The sequence below is a fragment of the Cucurbita pepo genome, chromosome 15, assembly GCF_057944985.1.
Source record: "Cucurbita pepo subsp. pepo isolate OVF chromosome 15, ASM5794498v1, whole genome shotgun sequence".
Classification (NCBI taxonomy): Eukaryota; Viridiplantae; Streptophyta; class Magnoliopsida; order Cucurbitales; family Cucurbitaceae; genus Cucurbita; species Cucurbita pepo.
In genome coordinates this window covers 10,155,995-10,170,796 of record NC_141812.1, presented here as the reverse complement: position 1 = coordinate 10,170,796, position 14,802 = coordinate 10,155,995, and the positions used below count along the sequence as shown (strand labels likewise).

The window sequence follows — 14,802 nt, the reverse complement described above, 5'->3', positions numbered from 1 at the left end:
TACATGAAAAAAAAAACAAAAACAAAAAAAAAAAAAAAACAAAAAAACAAAAAATAAAGAGACTCTCCACTGGTATGATATTGTCCACAAGCTCTGATACCATATTAGATGGACACGACTAAGTTTAGGGCATAACTCTGATACCATGTTAGATGAACACGACTAAGTTTAGGGCATCACTCTAATATCATGTTAGATGAACACGACTCACCATGTTAGATGAATACGACTCTCCTATGATATTGTCCATTTTGAGTGTAAGCTCTCATCTTTGCTTTGGGCTTCCCAAATGACCTCATAGTACTAACAGAGAGAGTATTCTTTGTTTATAAATCCATAATCAATCGCTAAATGAGTCGATGACTTTCATCATCCAACCGTCTCTTCAAAATTAGATCAAAATCTTTTTAAAAAAATTAAATTTTACTAAATACAAAATTAAAACTTTAGGGTTTTATTAAATATAAGATTTAAATTTATATATCAATTTTTATGGTGATATTTTCAAAATACAAACATTCTTAAAAAATAGTTAACAAACTTTTTTTTTTTAAATAATTATCTTTTAACGCCCTCCACATAAACATTTAATATTTAATTATTAATTTTAAAAAAATTAAGTTCATAAATATTACTTCAGTTAATTAAAAACGAATGCTAAGTTTTGAAAAATAAAAATGGAACTTTTTTATTTTTAAAATTAAGTTTATAAAAATTACCTAACCTCATGTGTGACTTAAAAGAGTTCTACCCGACATCTTTATCATCCAGAAAACTTAACGAGCAAACTTGAGCACATAGATTGACAATAAAGATATTTCTATTTATTCTAAGAGGTCGTAGATTTAATCTCCACTCCACACGTGATTTAATAAACTAAAAAGGAAAAAAAAAAAAAAAAAAAAAATCTAACTTCACAAAACTTAGGTTAAATTTCGAAAAGAACAGTACCCATCTTTTTAGTTCAAACCTAGTTCAAACCAAATGAAGAGTGATCATTCGAACCTATCATATTGATTGATGATATAATTTGTGATATCCCACATTGGTTGGGGAGGAGAACAAATCACCCTTTATAAGGGTGTGGAAACCTTTCCCTAGCAGACGCGTTTTAAAGCTTTGAGAGGAAGCCCGTAAGGGAAAGCCCAAATAGGACAATATCTGCTAGCGGTGGATCTGGATCGTTACAAATGGTATTAGAGCCAGTCACCGGACGGTGTGTCGGCCTTCTCGTTGTTCCCCGGAGGGGGGTAGACACGAGGCGGTGTGCCAGTAAGGACGATTTGGGGTCGGTCTCACATCGATTGGATAAAGGAACAAGTGTCAGCGAGGACGCTAGGCCCCGAAGTGGGGTGGATTGTGATGTCCCACATTGGTTGGGGAGGAGAACAAATCACGGTGTGGAAACCTTCCCCTAGCAGACGACTTTTAAAGCCTTGAGGGAAAGCCCACAAATCATGGTGTGGAAACCTTCCCCTAGCAGACAACTTTTAAAGGCTTGAGGGAAAGCCCAAAGAGGACAAATTTTTCAAATAATAAAGAGAAGAGAGGTATGAAGTACATTCATCAAAACTTGATCCCAGCTAATCTACCAAAGAATTTAGTTTTGATTTAGTTTCTTTTGAATAATGATACATTGAACAAACTCTCTGTGAAAAACACTAGTTCTGTATGAAGACAAGTAGTGAAGAGATTACAAGATACTCCGTAGAATACTAATACACTTTGCTCTAATTGAGGCGGCTTGAATTTCTTTGATGAAAACCTTGATAGAGTAGAGAGATATTTATCCTATAGGCCGGACAATTTATTCCTAAAAAACTTAATAGACAAGAAGCTCGTATAATTATTGAGCTCGACTCTATTGGGCTAGTGATGATATTTTAACCGGAAGAAATGCTCACGTACGTATAAAGTATCTTTTCTAATATAATACAACAAATCTGATGCATACATTGATTCAAAGGAGTATATCATTTTTTACCCTAGAACAGCTCTGCTTGATATGTTTACTAAGAGGATGGTGTCAAAAGTGAAGATGAACAGGCTAGAGGCTCATGCACAACAGAACTAGAAGAAACTGAGATTGGATTACCTTCCAACTGCAACATGACTGCCCCCAGAATCTCAGTTAATAGTTTCTTGAACTCGTCTTCTTTAACCGCCTTCCTGTCGTCCCGGTCTACCATCTTGAATACACCAACAAGCAGCTTGTCCATCTGCAGATTAGATTATAGATATCAAGCGTTAGTTTCAGTGATGATCAGTTAATGTCGGTGATGATCGTTGGTTGTTTTGTAACCTCGTCGAGGGCACCGAGCGGTGGTAGACCGGCTAATGGAGCAACCAAATCCAGCGCCAACTGCAGATGTTCCTTTGGCAATTTCCCAGTTTTATCTTTTGGGACACTCTGAAGTGCCGTGTTAAGTGACTGCATCAAGATTAAATTACGACAGATGACGTAGAGAACATGATGCAAGAACAATCTTAATCAAGCAACACTACTGGAAAACAGTTCAATGATGCAATATGTAACAACCCAAGCCCACCGATTGTAGATATTGTCTTTTTTGGGCTTTCCCTTTCGAGCTTCTCCTCAAGGTTTTTAAAACATGTCCACTATGGAGAGGGTATAGCCCTACTCCGACCGATGACTGACTCTGATACTATTAGTAACAGCCCAAGCGATATTGTCCTCTTTGAGCTTTCCCTTCTGGGCTTCCCCTGAAGATTTTAAAACACGTCTACTAGGGAGAGGTTTTCACACCCTTATAAGAAATGTTTCGTTCCCCTCTCCAATCAATGTGTGATTCACCCCCTTGAGTGCCCAGCATCCTCACTGACACATTGTTCGGTGTCTGGCTCTGATACCATTTGTAATAGCCCAAATCTACCGCTAGCAAATATTATTTGAATATCTGCTTTGAACAGTATCTACTAGCGGTGGACTTAGACTTTTTCACAATATTACCTTGTCAAGTTCGAATTTGTTGGATATCAATCTTCTTATGCTGCTTCCATCAAAGGTGTTTTCACTGTGAGCAACGATAACAGGCTGTTCTTTAAGGCGTTGAGCCACGTGCTCCGCCGCTCTCTTGAATTCCAACAACGTCTCGGGCGAGACAGGCTTGTCCCAATTCTCAGCTGCAGAACAGAATTCCAGAGCTGGTTCGACAATATCGCTCATAACCTAATGAAAAGTTGGCAACAAATTCAATCACAAAACTACTAGAACATGAAGAAATCCAGTCACAGTTCAGCTAAGAGATCAAATAATTAATTACCCAGGGGTCTGAAAGAGGAGGCATCCCTTGTTCCACAGTAAGATACTCAAAAGCTTTAACAATGTAATCACGAAGAGATCCTTCAGGTAGCTCGATCTGTGAAAAAGTGGCGACCATCTCAGGCTCGTAAGCAGGGCCATTGATGAATTCAAGAAGGTCTTCTCCATCAATCCGAAGTATAACGATAGGATCTCGCTTCAACCCGGCAGCCATGCCTAGCAGAAAATCAGAGAGAACTTCTTTGAACTCGGTCTTGCTTACCTTTTCTCTTGATCCATGGGTAAATTCATTCAATACCTGCATGCCAGCCAAAGAAAGAACCCCATCCAGAGCAGAAATTGTTGAATGAACTAACAAGAACGGAAACAGTTTGCAATAAAGAAGACATATTTGACAATAAACTCAAGGAAACAAAGTCAGAAGTAGAATCACAACCTGCCTAAAACTGAAAATCTGCTATATATTTTGGCAACAAAAGACAAGTAGGAAACGAGAACAGTTTTATGAACAAAAGCTTTAACTGTTTATAGATCATACACTCTCTTGCTTAATTATTGGAGCAGAAAACTTGTTTCATTATTATTGAGGTCAGATGTTGACAATTCTAACATTGTTAATGATCAAAAGGGATATTGTTTTCAAAGCACTCGCCATAGATTCCACCTTGTAAAAAGGGGGGAAAATGTCAAAAAGGAAAAGAAATGATGAACTGAAAAGGAATCCAGAAAGTTGTAATGAACCCACCGGCCATGTTGGACCAGAGGCTGGATGCTTCTCAAGCCATCTGTAAATGGAAACTAATAATTTGCATTTTTTAGATAAAGGAATGGAAAGTAAAATCACAGTTGCCCACTAAACTTTTTGTAACTGTCCAAACACACCGCTAACAAATATTGTCCGCTTTTGCCTATAACGCATTATCGTCAACCTTTTAAAGCGATGTTTGTTAAAGCGATGTTTGTTAGAGAGAGAGGTTTCCACACCCTTACAAAGAATTAAGATTGCTTCGTTCCCCTCTCCAACCAACGTGGGATCTCACAATCCAGCCTCCTTGGGCGCCAGCGTCCTCACTGGCACACCTCCCAGTGTCTAGCTCTAATACCATTTGTAGCAGCCAAGCCGACCGCTAACACATATTTGTTGGATGATGAAAGTCCCACCTCGGCTAATTTAGGGAATGATCATGGACTTATAACCAAGGAATACTCTCTTCGAGACCTTTTGGGGAAGCCTAAGCCTAAAGCAAAGCCATGAGAGCTTATGCTCAAAGTGGACAATATCATACCATTGTGAAGAATCGTGTTCGTCTAACATGGTATCAGAGTCATGCCCCTAAACTTAGTCATGCCAATAGAATCCTCAAATGTCGAACAAATGACTCCAAAAGAAAAGGAGTCTAGCCTCCTCGAAGGCATAGTCCAATTTGGCCCGTTACATATCGTCGCCTCTTTATAGGGAGAGATTTCCACACCCTTAGTAAGAATGTTTCGTCCCCTTTCCAACAAGTGTGGATGTGATCTTTGGGAAGGACAAGCATTACAGACAATATTAAAAGAAACAATAATCTCATAAGTCCCATCAAAACTTCACAAAACCAGAAAATGTTCTCCCAATTGCACGTTTGGACAAGCCAAAAAAAGAACACCAAGAACTTGTATCAATCTCCTTGTCATCCATCATTAGAGCTGGATTGAATTTGTCAGATAAAACAAGAGAACAACATGAACAAAATTTCCCTCCAATTTAATAACACCATAATGATGGTCTCAAATAGTGGGGACAAGACGGACACCACTTTCTACAGAGTTTAGATAGAATGAAGAACTCAATTCAGATCAAAACAATCATTAAACGAAAACAGGAACAGCAATTAATAACAAAAGGAACAGTTCTTATCGTTTTCCGGAATTCGCATTCGGAAATTCCAGAAGGAATCCAATCAAAGTATCTCCGCAGTATATAATCTAAAAAAAACCTAATGAAGAAGAAGAACAACAACAACATCTGAAATTGCACGAGAAGGAGAAAGAAAGGAAACCTCAGAGTAAATGTTATCGGAATCAAGGGAAGTGCCTTGAGGAGGAAGGCCAAGAGCAGCACCAATGTCGGCGACGGCAGGATGAAGCTCTTTGAGAGATAGCTTGCCGTCTTTGTCGGTGTCGAGCTCGTGAAACTTATGGTCGACAAAAGAGGAGAAGACGTGTTTATTGGCAACCAACTCCATAATTTCTGAACCGTCCAGAATCTGTCCGGTAGATCGCTTCAATGGTGAAGATGATGATGAAGGTGAAGAAGAAACAGTATCCATTTAATTTTTGCTGCTTTTGATTCTCAAGTCCTGTGAACTGCGCAAGCTTTTTGCTGAGATTCTTGTGAGAGAGGGTGAGAGAGATCGTTGGCAATGGCGATCAAATTGGTTGATTACGCTTCATTGATTACAGAATTCGGCCATTAATGGAACTTCGAGAAGGAACAAATTCAAACGGATTCGTCACTTTCTTCTTCTTCTCTCTGTATTTTCTTTCTCTGTAAGCTTCGGAGATGAAGAACGTGTCCATTGGTATATTACCAACTCCATTTCTGATTTAAATTTCAATAAAAATAAGTGAAATTACCATTTTAGTCAAACTCTTGCATTTTTATCTATTTATTTTTTTTATATATAAATTTATAAATTTTTTATTTTATATCTAATAAAATTTTAAAATTTTTATTAACTATATTTTTACTAAATCGTCTCCCGAGCATACTTTAGATAAGATAGACACAGACGCAGACGGTAGAGAGGTCCTCCACGTCGATTCCCGCCCCGTTAGCATTTCGATCCGAGATAAAGGATTATTCCGTTAGGTCTTTTCGTTCCGGAGTCGACCAGTAATAGACCTACTTACCTTGCTTATGAATCACCCGCTGAGCTAACCTTGGTTCTATTGGCTTGGTGGTTGCTACCGAGACGATTTCTTTATGCCTATCAAAGAACTTCGAGATACTAATCCACGACAAACAATACGAGAAATTGAAAGAACTCATTTACTCCACAAGGGCGACTCGTGTAAATATATAGGTTTATTACTCATACAAACGAACTCTTTCTTGTCAACTCGGACAACTTCTTATGACTACAATTATTATTTATTTATTTTTTTGAAGTTTTTAATAATTTCGATTTGAATTTTGTGATAAAAAGAAATCTCACGTAAATCCGAGTAATTATCTATGATCAGTTCCTACGTGTATTTTTGCTTGACTTTATCGTGAACGTCGAATCATCAGGTGGTGGGTTGTTTCCCTCTCTCTAGATGAAGCTTACCTTTACCTCTAACTTGGCAAAGTCACTATCAGGGAATTTCCGTGCGTGAAACCTAATAAAGGTGGCTGACCTTTCTTTCCCGGGTCTCAAGCAGGAAAACGCAGGATGGAAGGCGGGTCTTCGTGCTTGTTTTAGGAAGTACTTCGACCACTCCTGGTTGTATATGGGCACGACTCCCCCTCTCTCCGTTCTACCATCCCGAACATGTCGGTCGTTCGAAATTCAAATACGAGATTAGACTTTTTTCAAACGGATACCGCTTTAAATTGGTACATACGATTGTTCGAGAATTGTTACACTAGGTACAAAAGCCTAAACATTTTGTATTTGTAGTTTTTAACGATCAAAGGGAGAGATTAAAAAACGCTATTAAAAAATAATATTGTTTCCGTAAAGTAGAAATCCAGAAAATATAATAATGCAATATTAAATTATACATAAAAATAAAGTCTTGAATGTTTTAGGGTAAGTCATAGATAAATTAATATGGTCATGATGGTGAATTCCTATTTTGCCACTAATACGTGTGTGGTGGAGACACGTGACCTATTACTCCCACGTATCAAACTACTAACAATTTTCTCCAACATTTATTTTATAAAATTTTAAATTATATAAATTTTTTTAATTTCTTTTAAAAAAATTTGTTTTTTTTAAAAAATTAAAGGTTTAATAACATATTTATATTAGTGAGTTTTTAATTTTTTTTTTTTAATTTTCATTTATATTTATCAAAAGGGTATTCATCTGGCTCGAGAACTCGACCAATCCAGTTACTTAATCCAAATCATAAATGTTAGGTCGGGTTAATTTTTTTTTTTTTTGAGTTTAAATTTTAGAGTAATAAAACTTTGAATCAATTTGCAGATTGACAATTTTTTGGTCGGGTCAACCCTACCAACCCAAAAACAGGGTTATAATAATAAAGATTAAGAAAATTTAACGTTCGTAACCGATATTAGCGATGTTCTGTGACTTGTAAATGTTTGAAATTTGGGTTTTACGATATTTTATTTATTAATGTAACATGTATTATACCGAAGTAGATATTTTTATAAATAATTTTAAAAAATCTCGACAATTTAATCCAAAAATAGAGAGTTAGGTTGGATTGAATTGTGAACTTTTTAGAGTTGCATAGGTCGTGAACTCGTTGATTTAGCTAACTAATGCAAGCGTGTAACTCCATTTATAAAACAAGATATTAATGCATGAGAAAATTAGTTATGAAACAAGACATAAGTGGTTATCAAACCGACCTAATTGCTTTAGAACTTTCTCGGTGGTCAAAATCTTGTCAACTTAGAAGACCAATGTGGCAGGGACAAGAAAGTCTTCCCGAGATAGTAGACTGTGAGATCCCGCATCGGTGGGAGAAGGGAACGAGTGTCAACAAGAACGCTAGGTCTCGAATGGGGACGGGCTATTAGCTCAATGGTAAAGCGCGCCTCTGATAATTGCGTCGTTGTGCCTGGGCTGTGAGGGTTCTTAGCCACATGGATAGTTCAATGTGCTCATCCGCGCCTGACCCTGAGATGGATTGTGAGATCCTACATCCATTAGAAAAGGGAACGAGTCCCAATAAGGACGTTGGCCCGGGTGGATTATGAGATCCCATGTCGGTTAGAGAATAGGACGAAGTAAACACGTTTTTAAACCCTAGAATGGAAAACTCGAAAAGGACGATATCTGCTAGCTGTGAATGTCGAAGGGTGGGGTGTATGCAAACATGGCGTTTGAAGATAAACAAAACGAGACCGATGGTTCGATGAACACTAACGAAACATGGCGAACGATTGATATAGAAAGAAAACGGATTCCAATGATCTAATGATTCAAAACAATACATCAATGGCTAAACTCTAAAACCCCTAATTTACAGAGCTCCACCATTTTCAAGCTTTTGAAGCTTTTAGCAAATGGATTCCCAGTTCTAATCAATTTCAGCTATGGCTCAGCTCAATCCAGAAGTTAAACTCAGAAAATGATCGTGCGCACAAGGTATCGTAATACCACCAACCTGATGCTCAAATCCAAACTCTTCAGCAGCTTGGCTCAACAGTTCTTGAAACAGGGGATTCTTCAAGTACGACAATGGCACCACAAATCGCTTCCTCTCATCTTCTTCCTCCCCAACATACACCACAAAATGGCCTTTCGGAACATCCGAACAACCCGATCGGTGGTGCGACGACGCTGATCGGTGAGTTATTTGCCTTGCGTGATGAATGATCTCCGGCAGAATACCCATGTCGCTAAGTGTTCGATGAAATGCCCCAGAGAGAAGTTTGTCAAAAATGGTTCTAATTTTGCTGCCTCTTTGAGAGCTCGAAATCGTGTAGCTTTATATAGAAACTTCTTTGGGGGATTTGGATTGTGATTCTTCTTCCCTTAAAGTGGTATTATCCAAAGGCCCAACTTGGCCGAGAACGGACCCACGCACGATAGCTCAGCTCGAATTAGTAGGGATGAAAAAAGACTCGTGACTTGATCAAGACATCACGTTTAAGCGTTGAGTGTACGATGTGAAGCAATGCACTTTTGTGTAGTGCAACACTCGAAACGTTCAACGATTGAAAGCTACAACCTTTACAATCGAAAGACTCGAAAAAAAAAATAACCTTTAGCTATCTTCCACTGTTTGTAGATAAGAAAGAAAAATACAGTCACGAACACGATTGCACCACTCAGTATATGACATGTGTGAACAGGGTCTCCACGAGCTTGCTCTCGTTGCACACTAGACAGCTCGTGCATTATAATCTGATCATCCCGACCAAACCTTGGACTTTAAGGAGCTCGGGAAAGTCAACTAAAACTTTAACCTAATTCGAGATGTCCTATGTCCTACATTGTTTTCCACCACTCTAGGAAAGTGGATGATCAAGAAGGATTCACTACTAAAAGGGCTACCAATTGGGAGTAGTAGGCTTTCCATTCCTTTTCCAACACTTTATAGGAAAGCACTTCTTGGTGGGAGGAGGACCTTATTAGAATTTGACTTCATATCCTAAACTTCCCATTTGCATCTTTTTCCTAGAAGATCTATAAGACGGATTGCGGGAATCTTATCAGATCGAGTATTTGATAAAACCGACGTAAACCCAGCTTTACTTTTTCACCTCACTCGGTCGTAATGTACTGATAAAGCTATAAGTATTTGATAAAATCGACGTAAACCCGTATAGCTTTTGTGAGATCCCACGTTAGTTGGAGAGGAGAATGAAACATTTCTTACAAGAGTGTGGAAACGTCTCTCTAACAGACGCGTTTTAAAACCGTGAGGTTGATGACGATACGTAACGGGACAAAACAGACAATATCTACTGGCGGTGGACTTGGACTATTACAAATGGTATCAGAGGTAGACACCAAGGGGGATGAATTGTGAGATTCCACACTGGTGGAGAGAGGAATCAAACATTCCTTACAAGCGTGTGGAAATCTTTCCCTAATAGACGCGTTTTAAAACTGTGAGGCTGACGGCGCTAGGAAACGAGCCAAAGCGGATAATATCTGTTAGTGGTAAGCTTGGACTGTTACAACTTTACTTTTCCACTTCACTCACTCAGTCGTAGCATGCCGACAAAGCCATGAGTATTTGATAAAATATGCATAAACTCGTATACCTTTACTTTTCCACCTCTCTCACGGTCGTAACATACCGACAAAGCTATGAGTATTTCATCAAATCGACGTAAACCCGTATAGCTTTACTTTTCCACCTCACTCACTCGGTCGTAACATACCGACAAAGCCACGAGTATTTGAAAGTCTCATTTGATAATTCTTCCATGTTCCAAGCTCACTCTTTGTGTTATATTATTTTTTCTACTCGATCCAAATTTTCGCCGTTTTTTTTTTTTTTTTCTCTTTTCCATACAATTTTTAATAATATTCATCGATCAAAAACTCGAGTAAAGCAAGAAATTATAATATAATTATTTGGAAGAAAAAACTCAAATTTTAATTAAAATGTACGTTTTTTACTCGGTCAACTAGCCATATCGGCAATTTTGTTGTCACGCGTAAAGTAATGAACTTTGCACAAGATAACACATTTTCATACACGTTTTATTCAACGTATGGATCTTATTTTGTTTGTAAGGTTGTAGGTCGCTAAAAGAGGGGCCGTCTTATCTTAAAAAGATAGGAACGAGTTGTCTAGATTCAATCGATTTGAAATTCTAAGAGTAAAATTAGCATACAATCACAACGATGAATAATAATAATTGACGTTGACGTTGACGTTGACGTTTTTTGCATTTATATCGAAGAAAATTTGGTCCATGATTTTAAATTTTTATAACACGAGATTGAAAATTCATCCTAATTGATTGTCTTATTACAAATTTATAGATTTTAAATTAAATTATAGGCTTTATTTTTAAAATAAGTTCAAGATAAGTAAGTAACGTCGTAACAACTCAAGCCCACGGTTAAAGATATTGTCCGCTTTGACCCGTTACGTATCATCCTCAACCCATGGTTTTAAAATACGTCAACGATAGAAAGAGTCTAGCCATACTCCAACCAGTGCATCCCATTGTCCCGTGACTGGTTCTGATATCATTCGTAACAATCCAAACCCACTGTTTGCAGATACTGTCTGCTTTGGCCCGTTATATATGACCCTCAACCTCACAATTTTAAAACGTGTCTACTACGGAGAGGGTCTAGCCCTACTCCGATCAGTGTGTCACATTGTCCAATGACTAGTTCAGATATCATTCGTAACAACCCAAACCTACCGCTAGTAGATATTGTCCACTTTGGCCAGTAACATATTGCCCTCAACCTCATGATTTTAAAACATGCCTACTATGGAAAGAGTCTATCCCTACTTCGACCAGTGACTAGTTTCGATACCATTTGTAACAACCTAAACCCACCGCTAGTAAATATTGTCCACTTTGGCCCGTTACGTATCACCATCAGCCTCACGGTTTTAAAACGCGTCTCTCTTATGAGCGTATGGATTATGAGATCCCACATTGGTTGGAGAGGAGAACGAAACAATCCTTATAAACGTGTGACAACCTCTCCCTAACAGACGCGTTTTAAAAGCAGTGAAGTTAACGACGATACGTAATGGGTCAAGCTAACAATATCGATCTTTTCATCGAACATGGGACTTTTGTAGCATTTTCAACCATTAAATGTCGGATCGGGATCCGCGTGAGCGAGCTTAGGTGGCAAATAAATAATTGGAGGGAAGAAGGTAGAAGAAGGGTACAAGAAAATGAATGCCATTTGTCAGCACCCTAACACCCACACATTCTTCTTCTTCTTCTTCTTCCTTTCTTACATGTCATTCTTTGTATTTGAGCTTCCCGTACTCAAACGCTCGTGAGGCGACAGCCTGCGACGACCCCTTTTCCATTAAAGATCCGACAACCTCCGAGAGACACGGTGGTTCTCCGACATTACCGTTCCGCGTCTGCCACCTGTCCAAACCTCAAAATAATTTAAGAGTGTTCGTTTCATTTGTTGCCTATAAGATGTTCAAAAAAAAGCTCGTGACTCGTAGTCAACCTTGATTTGAATCGGATTATAAACTCATTTTGCTTTATTGTTATTTAAAAAAAAATATATTTTTTTTTATTTACAATACAATTATATATACATATATTTATTCTATTATTATTTATCCTTCCACAACTTTTAAAAATAAATATTAAATTTGAGTGGAAAATATTAATTAAATGTTTAAATATAAATAAATAGATATTTTACGAACTAATATTTTACTTTTATTAAAAATAGAAAATTAAACAAATGACTTGAAGAACGTAGACCATCCTAACTCATAAAATTTATGGTTCTGTTAAATTGGGTTGGTTAGGTTCATTATTTAATAAGAATTGTTTAAATTAAAAAAAATTTACGACCCAACCAACCGACCTAGAATAATATTTTTATGAATAAAATACACTATAAATCTTTATCTACTTACGAAAAAATTGAAATATAAATTAATTCAAATGAAAAAAATTGTAAAATAATTAATAAAAAGGGATTATATATATATATATATATATATATATATATATATATATATATATATATATATATATATATATATATATATATTTATTTATTTTTGAAATTTGAAGGAGTAAAATAAAAATAAAATTTAAATCTAATTTAAAAACCACTCTAGAAATGTATAGAATGTCTTCCATTCTCTTCCACCACTTGAGGAACACATGTAGTTAAAAGAGGAGGAGACCTTAGTGGAATTTGACTTTTTATATGTCAACTTGGCATTATAATTTCATTCATCATTGACCGAAAAAGATATCGAGAAAAATATCGAGAATCTCGAGCTAAAGTCAACCTATTATTTTATGTAAAGGAAGAAGAAAAGAACATCACGCTCCTGTTTTGCGGTCTTCCGTTTTATTTAGCTAAAACATAACGGCAGACACTAAGAGATCTCTATTAGCAACATTTGAAAGTATGATTTTGTCGTTAAAATATTTAACTTAAGCTGCACGTGACTTTATTTTCTCGTTTCATGTAAAAGGTGTTGTACTGATAAAGATTTATATCGTCCTTAAACTGACATTATGATAGTGATCTCTAACTATCTGCATGTTTAAATACGAATGATGACTTTTTGATCGAGAATATACATCTTTACCTGCTCGAAAGGGTAGAATCCATTTGAATAATTGTTGGGTGATGTTAATCTCGTGTGTTTTGAGTAATTGGTTAGTCAAGTATAAGGCATCCTTGCACGTATATGTCTTTACGTGCTCGTGTTTTTACATTGCTATCGTCCTTTATTTGAAGAAAAAAAAAATTCTTGTAAGGGTATTTTTGCAATAATTTCAAAGTTTAAGGGTTAAAATGAAAAATTTCGAAATATACAAGTGTACATCTCAAACCCATCGTTAATAGATATTTTCCACTTTGGCCCGTCACGTATCGTCGTCAGTTTTACGTCTTAAAAACGTGCTAGATATAGGTTTTCATACACTTATAAGGAATGTTTTGTTCCCCTCCCCAACTAATGTGGGATCTCACAATCCATCTCTCAGGGCGTTTAGCGTTCTCGCTAGCACACCGTCCGGTGTCTAGCTCTGATACCATTTGTAACAGCTCAAGCTCACCGCTAGCAGATATTGTCAATTTTGGCCCGTTATGTAACACAATCAGTCTTGTGGTTTTTAAAACACGTCTATTAAGAATTATAAAATTTGAATTCGTTTGCTTTTTTTTCAATTTCGAGATTTTACAACAACGAACAGACCCATTTTAGGTTTTCTTTCGTGACTTTAGATTTAGGTTCTCGAGATGTCACTTTCTTGTCTTATGCAAAAAAGAATCTTTTATCAATCGAGACGTTGTCCTTACTTACATGCCATACAATAAAAACAAAACTTTTTAAAGTCGAGATGCACGTAAACTAGATCGAACGGGTCGTGGCGAAATGAATGCGATTTGTCGGCAAATGAATGCGTGGCTCTGTGCATGGAACCTTGAAGGTTTTATTCTTTGTATAAGAGCTTCACTTGTACGGAAGAGTGCTCGTTAGGCGACAGCCTGCGACGGCCCCCTTCCATTAAAGGCCTCAACGATCCTCCGCCAGACACGGCCGTTCTACGTCGGCTCACAACTCTCAAATACGTACAATTATGTCTGAAAATACTAGTACTTTGTATCCGATTTTTCCCGACTCGAACATGACTAGAGATGTCCACTGGAAGGGGATGGAAGACCTTCTTCGTCACCGTTTCGTATTTCGTTCTTCATCTTAACAAAATTTTCAATTCATTTTTGTAGGATCGTAAACGATCTTGTTTTGTTTTGGAGGTGGCTCGTCATCTTTTCTTCAAAAAAAAAAAAATCGAGTTGTACTCGATTTTACGACTCGTATTCACGTAAAGTATACCGTCACCGAACTATCAGTTTTTTTAAAATCATTCTTAACCATTATATCTTCAGAATCACTCTTATTTGAATGCAGTCTCGCTCCATTCATGTACTCATTTTTTATTCGGATATCACAAAATTTGAAGAAAAAAAAAAATCAGGATAATTATCAAATATAATTGAGCGATAATATTTAGATTATAGTTTATCATATATATCATATTTGATATTTTATTATAAACTAATATCTTTTATTATTGCTGTCTCCCCTAAGGTATCATATTTGTCTTTTATTATAGCCAAATATATTGTATCAATTTATTTTAT

General features: G+C 36.9%; 2 protein-coding genes across 2 annotated transcripts; both read right to left on the bottom strand.

Annotated features, from left to right (window-relative positions):
- Window positions 1-1,909: 1,909 nt before the first annotated feature.
- On the bottom strand, window positions 1,910-5,848 carry LOC111811192 (uncharacterized). The gene is made up of 5 exons (XM_023697947.2): window positions 5,323-5,848; window positions 3,285-3,581; window positions 2,972-3,190; window positions 2,303-2,431; window positions 1,910-2,219 (listed from the first exon to the last, which is right to left on the bottom strand). The coding sequence occupies exons 1-5, from the start codon at window positions 5,590-5,592 to the stop codon at window positions 2,013-2,015; spliced, it is 1,122 nt and encodes a 373-aa protein (XP_023553715.2). The 5' UTR covers window positions 5,593-5,848; the 3' UTR covers window positions 1,910-2,012.
- A 2,542-nt stretch (window positions 5,849-8,390) lies between these two features.
- On the bottom strand, window positions 8,391-8,939 carry LOC111776254 (auxin-induced protein 15A). Its single transcript, XM_087118204.1, has one exon. The coding sequence runs from the start codon at window positions 8,843-8,845 to the stop codon at window positions 8,549-8,551; it is 297 nt and encodes a 98-aa protein (XP_086974330.1). The 5' UTR covers window positions 8,846-8,939; the 3' UTR covers window positions 8,391-8,548.
- Window positions 8,940-14,802: the final 5,863 nt, after the last annotated feature.

Bases quoted from the DNA above. Each gene is read 5' to 3' on its own strand.
- LOC111811192 (XM_023697947.2), bottom strand. From the start codon at position 5,592: ATGGATACTGTTTCTTCTTCACCTTCATCATCATCTTCACCATTGAAG. The intron at 3,191-3,284 runs GTAATTAATTAT...ACTTTTCATTAG, and splicing joins CTCCTCTTTCAGACCCCTGG to GTTATGAGCGATATTGTCGA. The intron at 2,432-2,971 runs GTAATATTGTGA...ATCTTGATGCAG, and splicing joins ACAAATTCGAACTTGACAAG to TCACTTAACACGGCACTTCA.
- LOC111776254 (XM_087118204.1), bottom strand. From the start codon at position 8,845: ATGGGTATTCTGCCGGAGATCATTCATCACGCAAGGCAAATAACTCAC.